At 36.5% G+C, this 24,257-nt stretch overlaps 10 protein-coding genes across 10 annotated transcripts; 7 read left to right on the forward strand and 3 right to left on the reverse strand.

The window, feature by feature from the left end:
- Positions 1–104: 104 nt before the first annotated feature.
- Positions 105–1,021, forward strand: C9374_001466 (uncharacterized protein; the record flags this gene model as incomplete). The annotated part of the gene is made up of 3 exons (XM_044690669.1): positions 105–495; positions 616–764; positions 869–1,021. 3 exons carry the CDS (start codon positions 105–107, stop codon positions 1,019–1,021), a joined length of 693 nt encoding a protein of 230 aa, XP_044551864.1.
- Positions 1,022–1,523: 502 nt separating this feature from the next.
- Positions 1,524–4,505, forward strand: C9374_001467 (uncharacterized protein; the record flags this gene model as incomplete). Its single annotated transcript, XM_044690680.1, has 1 exon — positions 1,524–4,505. The coding sequence occupies one exon, from the start codon at positions 1,524–1,526 to the stop codon at positions 4,503–4,505; it is 2,982 nt and encodes a 993-aa protein (XP_044551865.1).
- Positions 4,506–4,669: 164 nt separating this feature from the next.
- Positions 4,670–6,488, reverse strand: C9374_001468 (uncharacterized protein; the record flags this gene model as incomplete). Its single annotated transcript, XM_044690691.1, has 3 exons — positions 4,670–5,412; positions 5,501–5,704; positions 5,777–6,488. The coding sequence occupies 3 exons, from the start codon at positions 6,486–6,488 to the stop codon at positions 4,670–4,672; spliced, it is 1,659 nt and encodes a 552-aa protein (XP_044551866.1).
- A 157-nt stretch (positions 6,489–6,645) lies between these two features.
- Positions 6,646–8,394, forward strand: C9374_001469 (uncharacterized protein; the record flags this gene model as incomplete). The annotated part of the gene is made up of 1 exon (XM_044690702.1): positions 6,646–8,394. The coding sequence occupies one exon, from the start codon at positions 6,646–6,648 to the stop codon at positions 8,392–8,394; it is 1,749 nt and encodes a 582-aa protein (XP_044551867.1).
- Positions 8,395–8,484: 90 nt separating this feature from the next.
- Positions 8,485–10,495, reverse strand: C9374_001470 (uncharacterized protein; the record flags this gene model as incomplete). Its single annotated transcript, XM_044690714.1, has 2 exons — positions 8,485–8,565; positions 8,639–10,495. 2 exons carry the CDS (start codon positions 10,493–10,495, stop codon positions 8,485–8,487), a joined length of 1,938 nt encoding a protein of 645 aa, XP_044551868.1.
- Positions 10,496–10,742: 247 nt separating this feature from the next.
- C9374_001471 (uncharacterized protein) lies at positions 10,743–12,854 on the forward strand (the record flags this gene model as incomplete). Its single annotated transcript, XM_044690725.1, has 5 exons — positions 10,743–11,235; positions 11,522–11,697; positions 11,811–11,913; positions 12,009–12,415; positions 12,582–12,854. The coding sequence occupies 5 exons, from the start codon at positions 10,743–10,745 to the stop codon at positions 12,852–12,854; spliced, it is 1,452 nt and encodes a 483-aa protein (XP_044551869.1).
- Positions 12,855–13,088: 234 nt separating this feature from the next.
- On the forward strand, positions 13,089–15,008 carry C9374_001472 (uncharacterized protein; the record flags this gene model as incomplete). Its single annotated transcript, XM_044690736.1, has 1 exon — positions 13,089–15,008. One exon carries the CDS (start codon positions 13,089–13,091, stop codon positions 15,006–15,008), a length of 1,920 nt encoding a protein of 639 aa, XP_044551870.1.
- Positions 15,009–15,441: 433 nt separating this feature from the next.
- On the reverse strand, positions 15,442–17,398 carry C9374_001473 (uncharacterized protein; the record flags this gene model as incomplete). Its single annotated transcript, XM_044690747.1, has 2 exons — positions 15,442–15,858; positions 15,974–17,398. 2 exons carry the CDS (start codon positions 17,396–17,398, stop codon positions 15,442–15,444), a joined length of 1,842 nt encoding a protein of 613 aa, XP_044551871.1.
- A 2,110-nt stretch (positions 17,399–19,508) lies between these two features.
- On the forward strand, positions 19,509–20,672 carry C9374_001474 (uncharacterized protein; the record flags this gene model as incomplete). Its single annotated transcript, XM_044690758.1, has 5 exons — positions 19,509–19,559; positions 19,642–19,689; positions 19,741–19,797; positions 19,843–19,914; positions 19,959–20,672. The coding sequence occupies 5 exons, from the start codon at positions 19,509–19,511 to the stop codon at positions 20,670–20,672; spliced, it is 942 nt and encodes a 313-aa protein (XP_044551872.1).
- Positions 20,673–20,712: 40 nt separating this feature from the next.
- C9374_001475 (uncharacterized protein) lies at positions 20,713–23,715 on the forward strand (the record flags this gene model as incomplete). The annotated part of the gene is made up of 1 exon (XM_044690769.1): positions 20,713–23,715. One exon carries the CDS (start codon positions 20,713–20,715, stop codon positions 23,713–23,715), a length of 3,003 nt encoding a protein of 1,000 aa, XP_044551873.1.
- Between the last annotated feature and the right edge of the window lie 542 nt (positions 23,716–24,257).

A 24,257-nucleotide genomic window follows, 5' to 3' on the forward strand; every position in this document is an offset into this window, starting at 1 on the left:
TTTTTTAAATCGATTAACACAACCTCAAGAAAGCAAATAAGACAATAAGATGATTGTTATGACGCAATGTTCCAAGCGAATAAAAAAACTCACAAACAAAAAAAATGAATTTTCTAAATAGAGTGCTGGAAAATCAAGCGAAACTTTTCAATTTGTTTTTATTTTCACTCGGGTTGGCCAATGATACAGCGAGTGAGAGTCATGGAGTTGATTCCGAGCCTTCGAAGAATCATTATGACATGTCCCAAGCACCTCTCTCCAAAGTATTCAAAGAGGTATTCGCAAATGGAACGTTTCAATCCGATGTTTTGATTCATTATATTGTGGATGGATTTTCTCAATTTAAATCCGATGCTAAAAGTTTTATTAATTCTGTCTATTGGAGAGAAGAATATTGGTTACAAGGCGTGATTGCCATGCATATTGTCTTTCTTACTTGTATTATAATGTCGAGGAAAAATATGAACATGCAAGCCTTGTTATTTGGCTTGATTTGTAAGTGTTTTACAAAATGTGGATCATCATTTAGCGATGATAAATAATATATTGTTGAATTTTGGAATGATCACATGATGGTCATCATCTTTTGAATTATAATCGGATTTGGATGAAAAGGCGTCATGACATACTTGTCAGAATCATTGAATAGATGGTGTAATGCAAATTGGCAATTGTTTTCAACGATGAATTATTTTGATGGACGTGGATTCTTTACAGCTGTCGTTTACGCATTTCCTTTACTGTTTTTACTTTTTATCATTGTGGTAAGTGAATTAGATCATGTTCAACAAGAATTCCACAATATGAATGAAATTTTCACGATTTTGCTTACATTTCTGATTGTTTAATGATGAAAACGACTGAACAGGTGAACATGATTATTACTTCGGCACAAATGGTGATTAAGGTAAAAAGAAGACAACTTCAGAGACAACGACAAAAAGAACAAAACAATCGAAGCAATTCTCAAAATTCGAATTCGAATCGAACAGAAGGAACTAACACCATTACTCGACAATAGATCAACATGTGATTGAAAACTAATTTATGAATGGCTCGTTCTAAAATAAATTGACTTCTCATAATTCATCCATTCCAACCATGCCAAAGTGACAGAATTGGACTTTATGAATGAGACAAACAGACAGAGTCGTTAAACTACAAAGAAAAACATCACATCATATTGTGGCATTCATTGCTCTGTGTTTTAAAATTTTCAAAATCTAATCGTTATTATTGATTTGGCAAACTTCAATTCCGTTCACCAATTTTTCAAAAGAGCGGATTAAAAAACGTTAACGGACTTACCAAAAAACACCTCGAGAACTCCGAGAACGTGCAAAAGAGACGAACAACAATCTCGCTGGCTATCTAGAATCACAGCAACATTGATTCACAACAGTCTAGAATTATCACGAGAATTTCATTGAATTGTTATTGGGTTTTGAATCATCATCAATATTCCGAAGATTTTTTCTAAACTATCTTTATTTGGAAATTCATCATTATTGCTATGATCAAAGATGATGGCATCATCATCATCGGTAGTATTGTATAGTGGATATTTATATCCAGTTCAAGCCTTTCCGATTGGTAATCATCATGAACAAGAGGACAATGATTCTATCATTGCTAATTCCACGTCTGGCACTAATAATCATCAACCTTCCATGTATCATGACGATGATTCCGTACAAGATATTCTCACGTCATCCTCTAATTTACAATTCGGAAAAAGGAAATGGTTTGAAATTAGAAATGATTATCACTTGTATCAATACCGAACAAGAAGAGTTTCATCATCATTCAACAGCAGCAGTAGTAGTGAAGGCGGGTCTAACAACAACCACTATGAAATGAAAACGAATTTATTACAATACCATCATATCCTTCCGATCAATCATGTTCATTATTCACAGAAAAGTTTTAACGAAAATATTATGGAAATTTATTCACAACAATCACCTACGTATCGGTCGCCGTTAGTGGACTCGTCTGAAGAGCAGCCACAACAGCAGCTGTTATTGGGAGGAGAGGACTCTCCATGGTCTGAAGAACAGCAGCAAGTCCAGACGACAACTACCGAAATGCATGAACAACAAGTAGGTGTAATTCAAGAGGAACAACCAATGGAAGGTGACGTGATGAATAACTCAAACATGACGCTCCAGAAACGGTACATGCTCTGTTGCAAGAGTGACGATCAACAAGAGGTCTTGTTGTTTGCCACAAATTCTGAACAGAAGAGAAGTGAGTGGATTTGTGTGTTGAAACATATTCTGCATTTGGGATTTACAGAGAGAAATACTTGTCGATTTCAAAGTTTGGGAGGTAATGTGCTCATTCCAGTGGACCCTTCATTTTCATCTAATGAAATTCAACCTGCAACTGCCACCACTGCCTCTACCACTACCAACACATCATCAACTCCCTTTTCTGTCTCTGCTATTGAAAATGCATTCAATATTGAATCATTGAAGAATGAGTTGGCACTTTATATTGAACAGCTGTCTCAAAAAATTCGACAAAATGAAAGAAAGAAGAAAGAACGGGAAGAACGAAATTATATTCAACAACAACAATCGCTGCTACTGAAAGAATCAATCAAAGGGCTTTCCTCCTTTTCTATGCAGTCTCAACAAAAAATTGAAACCAATACTGCCACCACAAACTATAAGAGCTTGAATGCAGATCGCATTTTCCATATTGAATCTCTGTGTGAAGAAATTAATCAAACAAGACTCGATTTACTGGAAGAAAAATTGCGTGTGTTGACAGAAACAAACTGGAAAGGCAACATCTCCTGTACCTACACTCTCCCATTTACAAACAAATCCTCCACAAAACCCTTCTTTCACTATTTATTAATTATTGAAGAATATATTCGAGAGAAATCACCCTTGTATTTCCAAAAATCCATTCAACTCGTTCGATTATTGTTGTACTTTGAATGGAGACATTTAGTGCTCTCATTGAATGAAATTAGCAAAGAGCTTTCTAGATGGAGCTCTGAAAATTTAAAGCAACTCGACACTCTATATTCACAAAGCTTTGAATATAATACGACTAAAAAGACTCTGAGCAGCACCTACAATGAAATGTATAGTCGATATAACATGTATACCCAAGCATTTGGAGTGACAAATGACGGAAGTCAATTACGGCTTGACTCTAACACTTCTTCTGCCCTGAATAGCATGCGACAAACCAAGCAAGAGTTATATGCCAATTTAGCAGATGCTTCGATCAAGTTGAAACAGACGAATAACCAAATCAGTTTGAACATGTATCAACTTGGCCTCATTGAAAATTTACTCATCAAAATAGTGAATGCTCAGAAAGCATCTGTCACGAGTTTGAGATATGGACAACTGATCACCAATAGCGTTCCACAAAGATTGTTTGTGTTAGATGAAAACTTTGAAACTGAACGTGACATTCGAAACCTCATTGATTTGCCAAGCAAGCACGATGCCATTGATATTTGCTTTTTAAAACTGTCGAGCAGGCATATCATTGAAAAATTCAAGAGTCGAATTGAGAGAGGAGATGACTATCTTCTTCAACTCAAGCAACAAAAAGAAGAAATTCTTGCAGAGATCAAGTCACAACAACTTGCCTCATCAGAAGAGAGAAAGAAGCATGCCTCTCAAATGATCAAGCAAATGCAACAACGTCTACGATCAAGTCTCACTTCAGGCCCAAATTCTAATTTTTTCTGCACTCAAATTCATCAATATGTGCAAAAGTTTCTCAATAGTCCAATCAATTCCACAATGGGCTTACCAAAGCTTCAAGATTTGTTGAAAAACTTGACTGATAAGGTGATTTCCATGATGAAAATAACTCTCAACTGGTATCAAATTTATGAAGTATTGGAATCCATGATTTTTGAATACACTTCTCAAACACGAGGAATGATCATGTATGATTGTTGTCTCATTCAAGTTAAGAATGAAATGAGAATGATGGATGAAAATTTCTACACCAAATGTCAAGAAGTATCACACAAGCTTGTTGGCCAATTATTACTCGAAAGTAAGAAAATTGATGACAAGGATCTCAACGAATCTGAATTTAGACAATTTGTCATTGAGGAAGAAATTGTAAAATTTAAAGAAGAGTATCGAGTTGCCATTGAATTAATCAAATCGCTTTCAGAGGATTACCATGAAAAAGTTTCAGACACTAAACCGTATAATCCTTCTGCCAAGTTATCAATTATTACACAAGCAGCTCGAGAAGTGATGAATAAGATTTACTTTTCCAAAACAAAGATCCGGTCAGAAATTGATCAGCATGTCTCTGCCGATGATTTTGTGCCCATGTTTATTTGTGTGATTTGTACAGCTGCTATTAGGGACATGTTCACACAAATTGGGTTCATTAAGGAATTTGCTTTTGGAGATTATCTAGTTGGAGAACAGGGCTTCTTTTTGAGTAGTTTGGAATCTTCTGCCATATTTATTATGAACTTTGAAGATGATAATTATAAGGTTATTTAATAAATTGCTAATTACTTCAACTATTATTGACATCATCTATTTCAATACTTTTAAGCAACGCCATGAAAAAGCAATGTCAATATTTCATGCCAAAAGAACAGCCTTCATTCTGAGACTGTATGTGTTTGAAAATTTAGAGCTTGGGATTTTAAAGTGTCCTACAACTATGCAGTGCCTTTCTTATTGTCACCAGTAGGTAACATTTCTTGCTGCTGTTGTTGCATGAAATGAATGACCTCTTTCGCACAGCTATATTGATACTTCTTGGAGCATTTCAAATGTTGAATATTTCCATACATACTACCATCTGTGTTGAATATTGAAATTGACAAGTCAGTAACTCGTGTTTTTGATTCATCTCGATACTTGTCATTGTTCACAATGTTAAAGGTAATGGTCTTAACTTGGCTACACTTTGAGAAAATATGATATGATTGAATAAATGCACGTCTACAACGAGCATTGCAATTCAATGTGGATAACTCCAATTGTACCGTTAAATCTTGACCTTGAATGAGAGAATTCAACTGTTTCACTAATCTCTTGTAACTCACAGAATTAAAAGCAATTTCAACCTTGAAAGAGAACCATGATTTGATCAATTGAGGACTCGATGCTATCACCAAATAGATCGATGGAACAATTTGATTGGATGAAATGTCTCCAGTTTTAGGATTCATTTGCAGATTATTGTTTGGTTTGGTTTTTGACGAGCTCATGGCAGCAATATGATGGACATCTTTGAGATCTTGAAGAGTTTGTAGCATTATGGCAATGGCTTTTTGTTTCAGAGAGAGCATGAATTCAACTCGACTTGGAGACGAATTATTATTGGCACTGCTGTTGGTATAGTATTTCATTGATATTTGATTAAAATGTTCTTGGATGATATCCATGTGATTTTTTTCTGAAATTCATTGTTGTTTGTTGACACAAATAGTAAAGGAAAAAATTATGTGAAAAATTGGAATTAATAACAAGTACTTGATACATACTTGCATCTGTTTGAGGTGTGACATGTAAAATATCAGTCACATGTATCTTTGTTGGATCCTTCAATGATTTTGAATGCGAGATGGTGATAGATTCTTCTCGCAATGTGTCAATATGCTGAATGTCGTCGTCAACTTTCTCTCGAGAATGTTGCTTCTGCATGTTAATACTATTCAATTGCTTTAAAAATTGTAACTTTTTCGGGTCTTACCATAATTATTGTTTGAAAAATATGAATAATAACTGCTCCTCAATAGTTTGTTGTGACCCTCACATACCTCGCAAAGTTTCTTTCAAATAAGCATCTCTAAGATTTTTGAGCTTTTCATACGAGTTTTCGTTGCTCGATGATTTTTGTTCTTGCTTGCGCTCCGGTTTGTCTTGAGGTATCTTCTTTCGAAGACATGACTTTGAAACAAATAGTTCAAGATCGCATCGCGTCACAGCTTTTTCATAGGTAATGATAGGATCACTCGACGGCGATCTGAAAAAATCAAATTCATCATGATTTTCCGAAGCAAGTTTTTCATGGATACCCATTGTGGAGAAGTGTTCCAAATCAGGATATAAAAATTGAGAAAATCTAACGTATTGTGTGGTTTTTTCAAATTGATCATCACTATCATCACCAATTAAATTATAAACGTATCGTTTTAGTGGGAGAAAGTAAATATGAGCAGCAATTTTCAGCAGAGTTTGATCTCTCGGATCTTTGACCACACTGTTAATCACTGTATTCATTTTAGAACTATAGAAATAATTATTCGTCCGAAATAATGTGGTGGTCGTTGATGATGAAATATGATCATTCATATTTGATTCCGAAGTGATCAATTTCTGTTGTTCTTGCTGTTGTTGTTGCTGTCTAATTTGAAAATACATGTACAAGAAGAGTTGGACCATGACCATGATGGCCAAATATTTCCGATTGTTATTCTGGTTATTGTTCGGGACAGCAGCAGAATTTCGATCGTCGTCATCTCTTTGCATTTTTTTTTGAGGTTGATCATTGAAATAATTAATCAGTAATAATTATTAAAATTATTAATACATGTGTTGTATTGCAAAATCTTTAACTCAAAGTAAAAAATAATAATTAAGAATTTAACGACCTCAAAAGATGGAATTATTAATTTTACAAAAAAAAATGCCCAAACGAGATGAACAATACAAAAAGAACCGTAATGATGACGATCGTCATTCATGGAATGTACAGCCAATCACAAACAAAAAGAAAAAATTATCAACTATTAATGATGAAAATGATCTGATGAACTCGTGGACTACTGTAATTTTATGTGATTTTTCAAATTGGTCTCAATCGGAACCAAACAAATCAACGATTCGGAGATTGGAATTTCTATTGAAAGACAAATTTACAAATCAACAAATTGGAGCCGTGAAATGGTTAAATGCTCGAGAACAACAATACAAGGACTTCTTTCCGATTGAATTTATGTACGACCCCAATTTTATTTTGGATCATATTAAAAAGTATGGATATGGATTGAAGATGGCTACAAAAGCCTTAAAAGAAAATACAGACTTTGTAAAGCAAGTGGTCCAACTACAGGGAGCAGAGTTATGCCATGCGCAACGTGAATTGAAGAGTAATCGAGATATTGTGTGGACTGCTGTGTGTCAAAACGGTGAGGCTCTGCAATTCGCTCGAAAAATGTTACGAAGCGACTGTGAGATTGTATTGAAAGCAATTGAAAGTTGTGCCAAAGCCATACTATATGCCACTAATAGTTTAAAAAGGGATACAGACTTTTTACTGAAAGCAATTGAACGAAATGAAGAAGTCTTACGTTATTGTGAAACGCAGAGTAGAGATTTTCACTTGGAGGCCTTAAAAGTAAATTCCAAAGCACTGCGATGGGCAAGTGCAACCGTTCGCAAGCACCAAAATGTTATGGAGACAGCTTTAAAGATTGTTCATCCAGAAATTGAAACAATCGATTGGGACAACAAAGAAATGATAATGAAATTTGTTTCATCTGATGCATGTTCATTGAAATATGCTTCACCTAACTTGAAGAACGACAAAGAAGTGGTAGCAGCAGCGACCAGAAATTTTGCAGGTGCATTGTCCTTTGCGTCAGATTCGTTGAAAGATGATAAAGAATTTATATTGTCAACAATCATTCCACAAAATGTTGATGCAGTGAAATATATTTCTGAAAGACTACGAGGAGACAAGCAAATCATGTTGGAAGCTGTGAAAAGAAATGGAGAATTATTTCCATACGCTTCCGACGAGTTACGCAATGATAGAGATGTTGTACTAACAGCAGTCAATCATGGTGGTAAGCCATTACGATTTATATCTCCTTCTTTACAACAAGATGAAGAAATTGTACTATTATCTGCGATGAAACAAAATAATAGAGAAATAAGAATAGCAAATAAGAGCCTATTTTGCCAAAAGCACTTCTTGCTGAAAGCTATAAAGGTTAATAGACACGCAATGGCACTTGCTGCTCGATCCCTACGACAAGATAGAGAGTTTTTCTTGCAAGCAGTGAAGGTGAATGGATTCGTTTTGCAAAATGTTGGTTTTGAAGAATTCGAGCATGATGAAGAACTTGTGTTGGCTGCAGTCAGACAAAATGGTGCTGCATTACAATTTGCAGATGATTATTTGCAAGACAATGAACGCTTCATATTGGAGGCTCTTTTATCGAATGGATATGTTAGAGAATTTAGTGAAAGGTTATATCGAATTCGAATGGAAACATGTTACTTTAATGTTTATTTAGGTGCTCACTGTGTGGAGCATCGAGTTGACCATAGTGCAGAACATGACGATGAAACGTCTGATGAAACTTCGTCCTCTTCATCTTCAAGCAGTTTTGATGATGAATATTCTGATACCACAAATTTTTTCATCTAATCTTGGTACGACATTTCAGAAACAGAGCTTTCAGTCTGCTGGTTAAGCTTTTCGATTTTCGCTCTCCCTCCTGGAAGATATTGTAAAAGACTAAACCAATGGCAATAATAAAGTAGGCAATATAGTAAAGGAAATTAATAGTTTGTCCAAATAGGAAAATACTCGAAATGACTGCAAATATGTCACTTGTTAAGAATGATAAGTTCATGAAAGTAGCACTGCTCCACCTCAACAAGTGTGGCACAAGTGTATAAATCAAAAACATGGAAGCAGCAAAGCCGCCCATAAAGAACACAGATCTTGAATTCCAATCCGTATTCTTAATATCTTGCAATTCGAATATTAATAGCTGAATGGTTGCAATAAAGGTTCCGAAAAGTCCCATCATGGCCAAATATTCAATCACACAATCATTTTCAGTGAGTTTGATTTTTTTCAAAGGTTTCTTTTGAGAATCGTTCACAACAACGTCCTGAACATGAAACACTTTGGTCAAATTATTTGCCTCCTGTTGCTGTTGTATATCGTCATTTGGTGATGAGCCTTCATTATTCGATGTTATGGAGGCACCTGTGGCAATCGTTGTTGCTGTAGTTAATGGTGGGCTTGTCTCCTCAGAATGTTCCTCCTCCTCTTTTTCCACAAGTTCAGTAAAATGTTCCTCCGTTTTCACAGCATATTCCTGTGCCACGTTACTAATCGCATAACAAGCAGAGCCAATAATACAAAAGGCATCACCAATTAATACATGATACCATGGTCGATCATTACTCGAATTTTCATCTTGCTGTTTTTCAATATGACTCAAATAATCACTTAACACAAGTAATGCCAATCCTCCCAAACAAATCAATACACCAACAATGTGAGTCCATCGATAGCTTCGATTCAAAAATAGAGCGCTCAATATCATGACACAAGGAATGGTGAAACAATCCAACAGCATGACTGAAGTGATAGTCGTGTATTGATACGCTTTGACCACGAAAAAATTGGCCTCAACATCTGCCAACGCAAAGAAAAAGTATTTCCATGGTTTCATGTTCCATCGTGTGAAAGTGAAGCATCGTTTGACGTATTTGAAAAGACAATGATGGAGCTCTTCTTCGTCATGTTGATAATCATTGTCACAAATTGGATTTTCTTCGAGAGTCGGATCATGTACAAGTTGAGAAACTTTTTGAGAATAATTCTTTTGATGATGGACTTGTTGAGAAGTAAATGTTGCTTGTGAAGTGTTTAAATTCAATTCTGATTGAATATTGTGTGAGAAAGATGGATGTAATTGTGAATGTTCGGTATTGAGGTGGGTACTTGAAGACGGCACCTCTTCATTTTGACCACTAGAGGAATTTATGGAATCCAATTGTGCAAAAGATGACACTGGAGAGAGCAATCGACTTTGTTCGGTCAGTCTCTTTTGTGACATTTCATACGACGAAGAGTCATTTCCATTCAAAATGTTATCATGATGAGATGATTCATGAAGTGTTACGTGGCCACCCATTGTCATCCTTTCCTTAGAATGTTCACAACTAGTTGTTAGAGTTTTTCGTCTCATTTTTCGAAATTTCCTTGTCGTAATTGTCACAGTTGGATAACAAACTTTGTGCACCAATAGGAGTGGCATGTAAAAAATTAATAATGTTAAATAAGAAAGAGCATTTTGTAAAGTAGGTAAATTGACATGAACTCGATCAGTCAAAAATGTACTAAAAATTCCTGTACTTGTCAATAAGGCCGAAATTATTTGAGAAAACAAAAATACAGCAATTAGCTTGGCTGCTCTCAAAAACCAAGCTCTCATTTCCGAAGGTGACCTTCTAAATTTTCCAAAATAGAAATACATCCACGAAAAGAGTTTTGAATATTTTGTTCTCTCCATGACTCGACCACTCTCATCTTCGTCCAAATCATTCGGAGGGTTATTGGTTAAAAAATTATTCGAGTTGTTTTGAACCTTTAAATCCAATGAATGAGATGTTGAAGGTTTAGATAATTCCAAAGTTTTCGTCATGGCACCAAGGTTGTTGGAAACATTTTCGGGAATGTGTGGTTGCGTTTCATCATGTTCCGAAGAGGACGCAGACCATTCGTTCATTTTTTTTTAAATTATGAAATTTCGTAAAAATACTCCGTCAAGTGTGCACCTTTGAAATGTAATCAAACACACATTCCACTCTCTCAAAATTCAATCCAGTCATCAAATATATTACATAAATCTAACATGTCCACAGTAGTCTATGAACCCTTACTCCTCCAATCATCCTTACTTGGTATCTTCAATTTTTTTCAACACACCAAAAACAACTCCGATGTAACGTTCAAAAAACCGTTTTTGAAAAAATATGAAGTCTCTCCAATCTGTGGTTGTTGCTTCTTCTTGCAAGCCTTCTTCCTCTGCATTAATGATGATGATGAGCTCATCATCTAAAAGATGTTTCTCCACCAAATCATCGGTTATATCAGCACCTAACCGAGTGAGTGCTTTGAGTCCAGAGAAATTTCAAGAGGAAATGCAAAAGGCCGGAATTCAAAGAGGATATGTGGTGTATGATGCCAAGGAAAACAAGACCATTACTTCTCATCCATTGTTTGCCGAGTTGGGTGAGTTCATTACCAATGACAAGAGAGATTTCTTGAAGCATGAGGCTTGCTTCTTCCAAGTTGGTCCAAAGTCCAATTTGTTGTTCGGTGCATTCTTGCATAAGAGCAATAGAGGTATTCCTCATGGTGGTGTTCGTTTGTGGAAATATAACTCTATGGAGGACTATGTGAGAGATGGATTGAGATTGAGCTTGGGAATGACAAGAAAGAATGCTTTGGCTGGTTTGTGGTGGGGTAAGTAACGTGAATGTTTGCGGTGTTGTGGAAAATTTCAATCATTATTTTGATTGTCATCTTTGTGTGTGAAATTTTCGGGGTATCTATAATTTTACTACTACTGAAATTATTCTTCTTCATGATGATGAATTAATCACAATCAAATCCCTATCATGCCATCCCATCATCGCCACCGTTATTGTGAAATATACTTCGATGATTCATTATTTCATTAATTTTCATCATTTAAACCTTCACAATTTTGAATGCATTCAATTTGAATTTGTGCTTTCATGACACAAAGGTGGTGGAAAAGGTTTAATTCAAAAAACTGACAATACTTCCATCAATTACAGCTCAGACTCCTTCAGAGATGTTGTCTTTTCCGAGTATGGACAATTTTTGTCTTCTTTGAAAGGTGCTTACTATGGTGCTGAAGACGTCGGTTTGACTACTATCGATTGTGACAGAATGCATACCGTAAGTATTTATTGATTCCATGAAGATTACTCACACCACATTTCACATGAATACAATACGAATTCTTCATGCATTCCTATGCACAACACAAAACGATTCTACTATTCCCATAGAAAACACGTTTCGTAAGCTGTATTTCAAGCGAAATTGGAGGCTCAGGAAACCCTTCCCACTCAACTGCAATTGGAACCGTTTGTGGAATGGAAGCAGCAGTTGGTAAGTTTATAATGACCATGCATGGATACGATATGATTTGAAACAAATTGATAACTTGAATGATGTATGGACCAATGATATCATGACTATAATAGCTTTCCTTGGTTTGGGAGATTTGGCTGGTAAGAAAGTCGTTGTTCAAGGAGCAGGTAACGTCGCTAGTTTCATCATTGAAGAATTGCTCAAGAGAAATGTCGGCAAAATTGTTGCAACTGACATTGATAAGAACTTGATTGAAAAGAGAAAGGAACAATTCAAGAATGCCAACAACATTGAATGGCGAGTGGTGGCTCCAAATGATTTGAGCGTCTTCTCTGAGCCTTGTGATATTTTCGCACCATCTGCATTGGGTGGTATTATCAATTCGACCACTATCCCATTGCTTAATTGCAAGATTGTTTGTGGTGCTGCCAATAACCAACTTTTGGATCCTGTCGAGCATGATTACATGATTAAGGATCGCGGAATTATCTACGTTCCAGATTATTTGAACAACCGTATGGTAAGTTGTGTCGGGTTTTATATTAGCCATATTTATACAAGGGTTTCTGTTTCACATGCACGTGCATGTTTTCGCCATTTTTAATTGAACCATTCATTCACATTGTTACATTTCCATGAACACGATGATTCACCTTTTTCTCGAAATCATTTCGTTTCCTATATAGGGTATTGTTAATTGCGCCAACGAATGTTTTGGACATGTGCATAATGATGAGGCCATTTTGAAGCATTTCGGACGAGAATGGGACAACTCGGTCTATGTGATTGCTACTCGAATTTTGAAGAACTCGAAGGAATCCAACATTCCAACCGGTCTCGCTGCTCACCGTTTGGCTGACGAATTCAGTGAAATGGAGAATCCACTCATAGGTCATAGAGGATGGGCCATCGTTAAGGGATTAATTAATACTCATTGGGAGAATGGTAAGCTTCAATAAGCAAGGTGGCATTGATCTTTGGGCTTGACACATGTACACATCATCTTTGGTTATAAATGATTGATCATTAATAGGTCTCTCATGAATCCATCAAATCTTGTTGTTGATTGGTGTGTGAAATAGAGGTAACGCCTTACGCACACCCAACGAAGGTACAGCAATCCCAAGTTAAAAAAAACCGCGGCGCTCCCACGTAAGAACGCTCTCCAGTAACACTCTCATTATTCCGCATCAATGATGATCATGGAGCCTTCATCCTCTGACCTGAGCACTATGGAGAGTAGTAGTAGTACTGGTGGTTTGAATAATAACGGTTCACCCATTCCTCCTTCTCGACCTCTGGCTCGAAGGCTCTCCATGTTGAACCATCCTTCCTCAATGGAACGAAAAAGCAGTGAATCCAACATGATCATCCGAAAGAATAAGCATCACAGTATTGCAGGATCAAGCCTGATCATTAGCTCTCCATCCGCTCTTAAGACAACAACAACAACATCCTCTTCTCCTCAATCTCCTTCATCCTCAACTTCACCCACCTCTCCTCATGGAATGATTTCTTTCAAGAACATGAACAATTCTCCACGAGGAGGAGCAACAAAACCAAGCCCATCGGTGGTCATGTTCCATACACCGTCTTCACCCTCATCCAATGCTGTAACGACTACGACTTCGCCCTCAATAACCACCTCACTTCCACCCCTTGTTCCTCCACCTCGAAGCTCTTCTCTTCCTCCTCTCTATATGAATACATCGACGATGGCAACCTCATTCTCCAATGCTTCATCGAATGGCGCTGCAGAGAATGACGGAGGAGTCTCTCCCTCTTCTCCATCTTCCCAATCAAGCGTGGAGAGTAGTTCTGTTCACTCAGTTTCGAGTCCACGCGAACAGCTCATAGCATCGGCTGTAGTAACGCCCTCAATCGTGAATCGAAAACGCTCTTCAGGCTCCTTTGGTTTGGTCATGGAACAATTATCGACAACAGGCTCGCCTATTTCGCCCAATCCGTCGCTTGAGTTGCATGGTCGAACGAGAATGAGAATTGATTTAGAAAATCCCACTTCCAATACCACTCCTGATAACAAGAAACTTTCGAGGTTATTGAATAGGAGAAACTCGTTTGCAATGAATGGAACTCCTGGATCAACAAATTCTACTGGGTCTCCATCGCCGATTGTGGTTTCACACAACGAGGGAAATGGCAGCAGCAATGCCAATAATTTATCGCCTCGAAATTATAATACGCACTTGCATCCCCATCATTTACATATTTCAAAGAGTGATTCTGAGCTCATGGATTCAACCAATGATGGGTCCTCTCCAAAAGAACATTCAGAACGCCTGCCCATTCTCGTTCATCACCACTCTCTGCGTTCTAAGGGAGAGAAGGACTTCAACAACATTTTCGGAGAGAACGAGCAGGCCATGAAAGAAATGGAACAGTTTTCACAGATGCAAAGCTCCCCACGTCTCATGTCGGCAAGAATATCTACTGGTATGAGTGGAATTTCATCACCTCGAAATGGGGAAGCAGTTACGAACAGTGGATCTTCCCTTGTGACCTCCACTTCCTCTCCTGCCTCAAAGAAGCCCTCCTTCGATAGGCTTGTTTCATCCTTTGCAGAAATACAGGATCAAAGGAAAGAACTTAAAAAAGATCCACAATTTCAAGAGCACATGAAAGAGTTTTCGACACATGTTCGAGCTTACAACACCCGATGTATTTTAAATGAGCAGGAAATTCTCGAATTTATAAGCGATAAACGAGACTTCCCCGACGAGCTCGATCCCAATATTCTCTCCAAGGCGAGTGACAAGGATGTCAAGTGGTATGTGACAACATTGGGAGAAAAAACGGTCAACATGCTCTGTGAATGGAAGCATCGTCTCAATTACTTGGAAAGCGAATGTAAGGACGTTCAGGATTTTTCAGAAATGAAGCAAAAGATTGAACATAACATTAAGCAAATGAAAGAGACGTTGGGAAGTGTCTCATCGGTGACTGCAGCTGAACACTTTTTGGAAATGGATTCCGACATTAAACTTTTGCAAGATGAGGAATCAAAACCGTCACCACCTATCCCACTAAGGAAAGGAAGATCAAAATCATTGATCTCCAATTTTTCAAGCAGCTCAAAACCCAAGAATAAGTAACATGTATCATAAAAACCCATTAGGACTCTCAAGCAACTGCCGTTCATTGTCAATGCAGTCCCTGTCTAAACAACAAAAGAGTCGTCAAGATGAACGGGCTAGACCAGGTTGCAATTTCAGAGGCGTGTAATTGCCGTTTTGAAGTCTCTCCCTTATTATCTTTCTTCCGCCGTGGACGGATTCAAGAAAGTAATGTATTCTTGTCACTGGTTAGGAAGAACAGGTAATGAAAAGTAACAACAAAATTTCGAATCTGCGAAGGAATTACCAAATACTGGGGCTGTTTATTGTGGTTTTCACATAAAAAATTTGAGACCACTTTCATTGACATCACGACGCGAGTTCAGCCAACAACAAGAAATCATGACTGTTCAATCATGGGTCCGTCCAGAAATTCGATCATTTCTATCATGCCAAATCAATCGAGTGCTTTTTACATGCTCACATTAGTAGATTCTTCAGAATGTAAGGACTTGTAATACGTTGCCGAAGAATTATAGGGAGTCGTCAAATCACTCATACCCGCAGAGCCCTCAGAAGGTTGCACTTTGCTATTTCCACTTGTATTGGCAATCAAGCTAGAGGACGCTTCTTCCTCGTCTCTTCTCTTTGTCCTGAAAGAAATTCTCTTGAGGCAAGGATAACATTCCCAAAATTTGTCCTTATCAAATAAAATCATCACCACGGCCAGCAAGGATGAAATATTGAAACAATGTGCTGCAAATTCAGTATAATACGATACAATGAAATGTATGGATGTGACACCGAATTGAGTATATAAAAAACTCATTAAACAAGATATGAGGGCCAACAATGTCAGTGCACTGAGCAGCATGAATTGATAAAAGTACTATTGTCATTAAATGTGTGGAAGTACATGAATGTGAACATACACGTCAATATTGTGATCATACATGCACATAAATAATTGAACAAGTTTGGAAAGAAGAAGCCATTTCACATACCTTGGTTTTGAAAAATGAAATATTGGTCTTCTCTTTCAATACACATCCAAGTTTGTAGGACACTAGTAAAAATAGAGCAAGATTACAAAACCATGGAAGGGCATATGCCACATAACCCACTCCAAATACAATCCTCATAGGTGGATTCAATTCCATGGTATGTGCTGAAATTTGATAAATAAAAGATGCAACAATATAAATCATGCAAAGTGTGTTCACAATAACAGAAACATAGGACAAGCCTTTGAAAAGTGTCCAATTCTTCTTCTCTCCAGTTTTTAAATACATGTAAACTCGATCAAACATGAGCATGACCGGTATGATGGTATAATATGTGAAAAATACGTTCAAGCTCAATGTCAAATTTTCCAACAAGTACATTAAATTATTTGAATCATTAAATGATGGTAGATAGGAGAGACCACTTGCTACTACAATACATACAGCACTGGCTGTCATGAGTATAATGGACTTGATGGAAATAGATGTTGGTTTTTGATATCTAAAACTTAAACATTCGGGGAAAACAATTAAGGACATGATGGCAATAAATAGAGGAACAGAGAGAGTTAACAGAATTCCCAACTTGGCACTATCAAATTTCAATGTAAATAACAAACTCTCTTCACATGTTGTAGAGTATTGATCAAACTTGTAACAATAGCACATGAATGGAGTTCTTAATCTTATAAAATATCGATCCATGAAATAGATGGGTAATCCAATTTGAACGTTTCGACACAAAAACGCAGAAGGAAACTTCTTAAACGCAGGACACGCCGTCCATGAAGAGTTATCATAATTTTCCAATCCGGCCACAATTTTGTGAAATTGAACAAAATCCTTCGCCTTTTTGCAATATTGACAAAAATTCGCCAATTGATACGAATCTTGAGCATTCCACTTGGTCGAATTAACTCCACAAAATGTTTCAACACAACTTGTATTCTCTGGAAACATGGAACATAAATCCATGGTATTCGAAGAGGCCTGTACGGGCGAGTAAATATCATGCAAACCTTGTTCCATATTCGAGGTTGAAAACGGGTAGGATGAAATTTCAGTCGGGAATTGTATTTCATCACAGCCAAATCCGAAAGGAAGATCTGTAAAGTCTTCAAAATGATCGGTAATATTGATACGTTGTGTAATGAGGGTGTTATTGCTTGGATGAGTTGGGAGGTTCATGATCTTTTCATAGGAACATCCAATAAATCGATGAAGAGGTGAAGAGGATGATGAGGCTTGTACTGAAGGAAAGGGGCAGGATAATACTACGAGTAGTAAGGATGTATATAAGAGGAGAAGAAGATGAAGCAGTAACAGAGAAGTAGTTGTACGTTGTCCGTAAAGCCTTACAGAAGAAATAATAATAGAGGAATGATGATGATGCCTATGACAATATTCATTTTGAAAGAATAACATGGTATAGGATGATAAGGAATGAGTAAAATCTTCTTAGGGATGCCAAGTTCAATAAATGAAACGTTGATGATGATGATTAGAATCTGTGATGATAATTTAAATAGAATTCTCGGATGATGATGAAGAGTGGACTGGTACGGGGTTGTTGTTGAATGAAACGAACGCACACGCAGTCTCTCTCTGTAGCGGGAACACACTCCTTCACAATGTGAACGAAATGATTTTTTTGTTGTTTTTTCGTACTATTTCATTGTTGTTGAAATATTTCAGAGATTCGAGATGTGTTGAATTTAGATTCAAGAGGAAGGATAAATAGCATGATTTTTTGATAGATTAAAAATACTCGCACATGTACTTGGAACATTTCGTATAACTGCGCCTATTTTGGTTTGGAATGACAGTTTCAAGATCAGTCCCTTAGCAGTCAAAGAAGGAAATTATTGTGAGAAAATTGAAGAGAATTTGAATGAATTGTGGAAGAATCGCGATGCTCTTTATTTCAGTGATGCAGTGATATTTTTATTTGATTCTATGAAATTGAAAGAAATCAAGTCAGAGATCAATCTTGACACATTGGAAACCGTTGAGTTATTACCTTACTTACGTCGGGTGATGTTACAATATCCTTTTTCTCCCATTGTTCTCGTGTTCTCAGATATTTATACTGCCAACGAGTTTGAGAATCAAATTTCTCGTACATTATTGAACTTTCCTCATGTCACTGGTGTTTATGAATATGCACAAGATAGAACAGTATTGGAGGTGGCTTGTAACAGTGTCTTGTATGGTTTGAGGAGCTGTGCACAGTTGCATGTTGCCCTCACGCAACAACGAAAAACATGTGAATTGCAGTAAGAATGTACTTGTTGTTCTACTTGGATTAAAAATCAATGAGGCAAACAATATTGAGAATAACCAAGATCCATGTTTCCATGTCATGCAATGTCTCAGGTTCAAAATCATTATTTGTTGTCGTTGTTAGGATTTTTCCACAGAGCTTGTGGTAAATCAGGTCGTTCTCTTATTTGAGGCCAAAAAACAGTTAGTTTCTAAAATCTATTGGGAATGAGTTTGTTCCATAGAGTAGGCAGACGAATAGGTATTTAGCCAAAGAAGATCCTAAATCTAAAAGAGCAGGAATTCTAAAAGCCCCTCTTTAAGATCGGGATTGTTATCCATACCTCACACACACCAACGAAAGTAGTAGAAACTGCATTACATTCACTCCTGTTGGCGGTCGTCAGACTTTTTAGCATAGTCTTTGAGCTCCACTAGAGCCTTATGGATACCGGAAAGGCTTACCATGATGGTTTTTTTTGAGAGTGAAGACATCATCTCATCAAACTCAGTATTATTATATATAAAAATTGCAATACTGAGTTTGATGAGATGGAGTCTTCACTCGCAAAAAAAACTGGAGATTTGCTGGTCGATGAGTTGAGTGAGTCTAACACAGAATTTGATGGATGTTGTGGAACCATTTTTTTGTTATTGGTGGTTCAAGAGAAACTCTTGAGTTTTTCAAAGCTATTCACTCCCGCTCGTCCGTTGTAGGTCCAATTACAATTTTTTAAAGCCTTTGCAAAGCCAGTGATTCCACAGTGAAAAGGAATCTCATTGTAATTTCAGGTTGCAAAACTTTTTTTACTGGTTTTCAGTAAAGCGGTAAACTGGATTTCCAAACTAGCCATAATGAAACAATGAGACAAATGACGGAGTAAAATTGAGAAGAATTGATTTCAATGATCATTTCAATTATCTATTTTATTGAAGTAAAGAATTGTTGAAAGAGGGGTGGAAGAAATCGCCCATCCAAGCACACAGCTAATAATTTGATTGCATCTGGATAGTAATTTCCAGAGCGTTTTGGAAATGAGGATTTCTTGGGTTTTTTTGAAAGTGAAGACATCATCTCATCAAACTCAGTATTATTATATATAAAAATTGCAATATCACCACAAACTACGCCTGAGCGTAAAGTGCAAAAACTGACGAAGAAAAAATTCGGCTCGTTTTAGTAAGTCCCGGAGTCAAAAAAAATGGAGTGATTGGTCTGTGGTGTTGTTTTCTGCTTCTCACACAAAAAAACACACCAACAACACACAACAACATGGAAGCTGAATTAGTGGTCATTGAAGAGGGTACTGTGCCTCTATACTGTGTAAGTAATTGATTATCCATATTACCACAACAACAACAACATCAAACAACAATTTCAACACCGACACTAATCTTTACCTCAGCTTGGTGTTTCTGATTGTGATTCGAGTTGCGAAACAAATAGTAATCACGTAAGTACTAGTGAATATCGTTCACCTTGTATTGATCTCAATTATATCAAGGCCTATGAATCACCAGCATTGGATAGCCAATCCACAACGAACCAGAGTACGAACAATGTAAGTATTATGTTTGTCCATTATTCAGTAGTAACACATTTCAAGATTCCTTCATCATCAAGCATCGAGATGAACACTTCTCAGCCATCATCACCAGTAATAACTACTACCTCTACAGTATGTTTCAAATTTGTTGCAATGTGTTTGCTTAACTTGTTCAGGAATGGATCTTCACAGACGAAACTATGTCATTTCCACCTTGCTGTCTATTGCCTAGCACAAGCAGCTTCTCTGGTATTGTTGATGAGACACAATGTACGATAACACCAAACAACAAATGTGATGATGACAATATTTCCCAACAGAGCAAAAAACGAAAATCAAGAACCACAGATGAAGCTGCTGAAGACACTCACAAGGAATATCAATTCACTTTAGAGAAAGGACTGTTTGAATTTGTACCAAAATATAATTCCTTTAAAGAAGTACCAGATGAGAAGAAACAAATTTATGGAATTATATGGGAACAGTTCGCCAAATGTGCAAGAAATATTATTTATCAACATCTACAGATGAGATGTTCAAACTCCATCAGCCATGAAACGGTTGGATGTTGCAACCCAAACGTGTTTTATCTTGCTCTGAGGGGAACAAAGGCTAAATATTACCAATGGTATCAAGACATTTTGTGGAATGGCCTAAAGAAGAGACAGAAGTGCATTCAATTCAGATTTACTGACAGTGTTCCTCCTTTAGACAAATGCAAGCATTGGTCTGAGTTGGAAATTACTCACTCACGTCTTACACGTAAATTCGGAAAGAAGATTACGAAACACAAGATGAAAATTGTATACATTTCTCTCACATGTAATGTGGAAACTAATCAAGTGTGGACATCGTTCAAGTTTGACAAAGAATTCGAGTTTGTACAATAAAACAATTGAATTCAATCCTCAATACTCTAAATCACAAAAAATGTCATCAAATTGGAACTTTTCATCACCATCCACAAACCAAACCACATCTAACAACAACTTTTTTGAAGGTCAATCATATGGACTTTCAAATCAAAATCACCACATATGGTGTTCCTCTCCATTATCTTCTTTCAATGTGCAATCATCGTCATCTACTGGTTTCAGTAGCATTAATCCGGGATCTTTTCAATTTGATTCACCAAGAACATCCACACTATCTTTCGAAAGAATTTATGAAGATCTAATACAACCAAACCAATCCAATTCAATGAGCTATCAGAATATCCCTATTCAATATGGAGGATGTGAACATTTATTTCAAAATCATCAATCCTATTATCCACAATTCAATCAGCAATACATCACACAATCTTCTCATAATTTCTCCACAACCCAACATAACCTTGACAATCCGAACACATTATCATCTCAACCTTCACAACATGAAACCAATCAATCAAACCAACATTCAAACACACAACAAAATACAACAATTACTTTTGTCGATGGCTTCACTCGCATAAAACAAAAGCGAGGAAGACCACCGAGCACAGAAAACAAATTGAAAAATATTATTGATAATGCTGATCTCAATTTCTCTCAGTATAAGCTCCAAGGAGATGCTGTTATTAAATTAAAGAACAAGAGTTTTGCGATATGTAACTCATTACATTTTAATATTGCAAATCCATCTATTGACAAGATGCAGAAAGAATTTCATCAATTCGAAAAAGAGACGAAATCTAATGGGAAGTTGTTGTTGACATGTAAAAAAGGCAGTGAAAAAACAACCAAAAGTATGATTGAACAAGACAAATCTCAATATACAAAAAGCAAGCTCGGATCATTACTTTGCGGAATCGAACTTTTGCTGTATAATAATGGAATTTCAAATTTCTCTGAATTTTTCGATCTATTGATTGACATGTTTCCCGATATTGTTTATCGAACATTAAGCAAACGAAAGGATTATGATGACATTGACACGAAAGTTCGAAAATTAGTCACAAACAAAAAAATACCAGAATATGACTCATATATCGAAATGTATCTAAACAAACAAGAAAAAACAAACCCTATTGCCATTAATGATTACCCAAATGATCTCGATGATCCTGTTTCATCTGAAATTAGTTCTGAAATCGATGAAAATTTTGATGAATATGAAGAACATCAATCAAGTGAAGCAATTAATGAAACAACATCAACAATCTCACAAGAAGAACCTGTAAGCAGTAGTGTAGCTCTACAAACAAGCTCAAATGACGATGATGAAATGGATTGGGAGGACGATGATTATTCGCAAAGTGATGCTTCTTCATCGAGTGAAGAGACAAATCAAAGAAAAAAAGTGACAAAACGAAAGTTGCGAGTAGTACGGAAAAAGTTACTTGATATCCAAGCGAAAGACAAAGCCAAAATCAGTAACACTCAATATAAGGAACTGGTGTCATCTTCAAGCTCCAAAACCACTCCTCTCTCAAGTATGTCATCAGTTCAATCTGTAGTTAGTATTAAGGCCTTAATTGAATTTAAAGGGACACATGAGAAGAATGAAAATATTTTTTTCATCAGCCTTTATTCTTTAGTTAAATATATGATTGAATTATATGTACAATGGGTAAAACAAATATCAACAGACAAGGAATTAGCTGCTCATCTCAACGAAGAGGATAAAAATTGGAAAACAAAAATTAAGTGGTTCAAACTCAATCTCGATGGATCTAAAGGCCGTGTTACATTCGCATGCGCTCCATTAAATATGAAAAATTTTGGGAGTCCTCAATCAAGAGAAGCAGTCCATCCTGTGGCTGTTTGGAAGGGAAAAGAAAATCAACTTCGAGCAATAACTGGAATTATTCGAGTAATGATTGAATCGATGACATGTCATGGGGTGGATGTTGATGGAGTAAATCACAAGGTGGATTTTTGTGTCACAACAGATCTTCTTTCGTTAAAGCGTATCTCTAATCTTAAATTTTCACAAATGTGTCCATATTGCAATACATTGAATACTTTTTGTGACCATTTTCACCTCGCTAGAAGCAAAGAACAGTTGGGTTGTCTGCTCGGAGTTAGTCCATTCAAAATTGTCATCTGTTTGCTCCATATGAAAGAACGAATAATGGAAAGAATATTAATTGATGCAATAATGACGAGCAACAAACGAGAAACTATTGTCAGGATCATTCGCAAGATTCCAAATCTCAATAATTTCAAAATAACTGAGAAAGGACAAAAGTTGAAGTGTTACTTAACCGGAAAACAAGTTAATTCCATTTTAAGCAATTTGAGAAGATTACGTAAGGTAATCGTTCCTCAATATATCACATTAATGAGCAAATTTAGAAATGTGTTGAAATTACTTCAAAATGAATCCTTTTCTGAATCCGAACTTAATAACCTTCAACTCAAGCTAAATGAGATGGAAGAAGTGGTTCAATCTCTTTATACTGATAGTGGTTCTCAAAGTTGGTATATGCATATTCTATTCCATCATGTAATTCCTTTAATCAAAGTATACGGAAATTTGGTTCACTTTGAAACACAGGGATTCGAAGGAGCACACATTGATGATGAAAGGCGTATGAAAAACACATCCAACAATGGAGGAAAGTATAATTATTTGGACAGAATGTTTCCGACATGTAAAGATCAAAGTTTGATCCAGTTCATGCTTCCGAAAATTAGGAGACTCATGGTATGTAGAGATTTGAAAATTCCCTTTCAAAACAGGCAACGAAACAATGAGAAGTACAAGCAATTTCTTGCAATACCCTACCCGATCTTCTCATTCCAAGAGGAAAATGTTGCCTTGTTGTCTTTTGTACCAGGGAAATCTCTCTCCGAAGTGTGTACCCGATGCGAAGATCACGAAGAACATGAAATAACCTCCAAATATGATCCAATTTCAAACGTTCAATATGGCAAGGACAATGCAAATGACAACGACGATGAAAGCGATGCCATGAACATGTTTTCCCAAAGTTGTGATGTGTAATAAATTTTTTGTTAAAAATTAAATTAAATTTTTTACTTTTTGTTGTAATTTAATTTTTCAAGTTGACATCGATTTTCACTCGAAAAAAAATGCCTTCACCTAAAGATGAGGTCGAGTATTTTAAATCACACACCTAAACTAAGATGACACAGCAACTTTGATGTAACTTAGACACCAAGTGATCAGTACAACAAAAGATGGATTTTTATCGTGTAACGAGAAACTTGTTGAACGGAGTAATTACTGTGAATGTGAGTATTATCACCAACAATCAACTAATCCTTGTATAGGACAGTTCTTCTGTGGGAAGAGAACGAGAGATGAGCGCTGAAGAGAATTGCTTTCGAAACTTTAGTAACTGGCTTTGTACAATAGGTGTGGTCTTAATCAGGAGGACACTTTTAATGAACGAACGTCAGCACTGAATAAAACTTTACAAGATTCTGAACCAATCCCGGAGTTTCTGCATTTCGTTGTCAAAAAATTTTTGCCTTTTTGAGTCGAATTTTTTCGCTGGCAGTTTTCTTATGGCGTAGTTTGTG

This window comes from Naegleria lovaniensis (assembly GCF_003324165.1).
Source record: "Naegleria lovaniensis strain ATCC 30569 chromosome Unknown tig012, whole genome shotgun sequence".
In the NCBI taxonomy this organism is placed as follows: Eukaryota; Heterolobosea; class Eutetramitea; order Acrasida; family Naegleriidae; genus Naegleria; species Naegleria lovaniensis.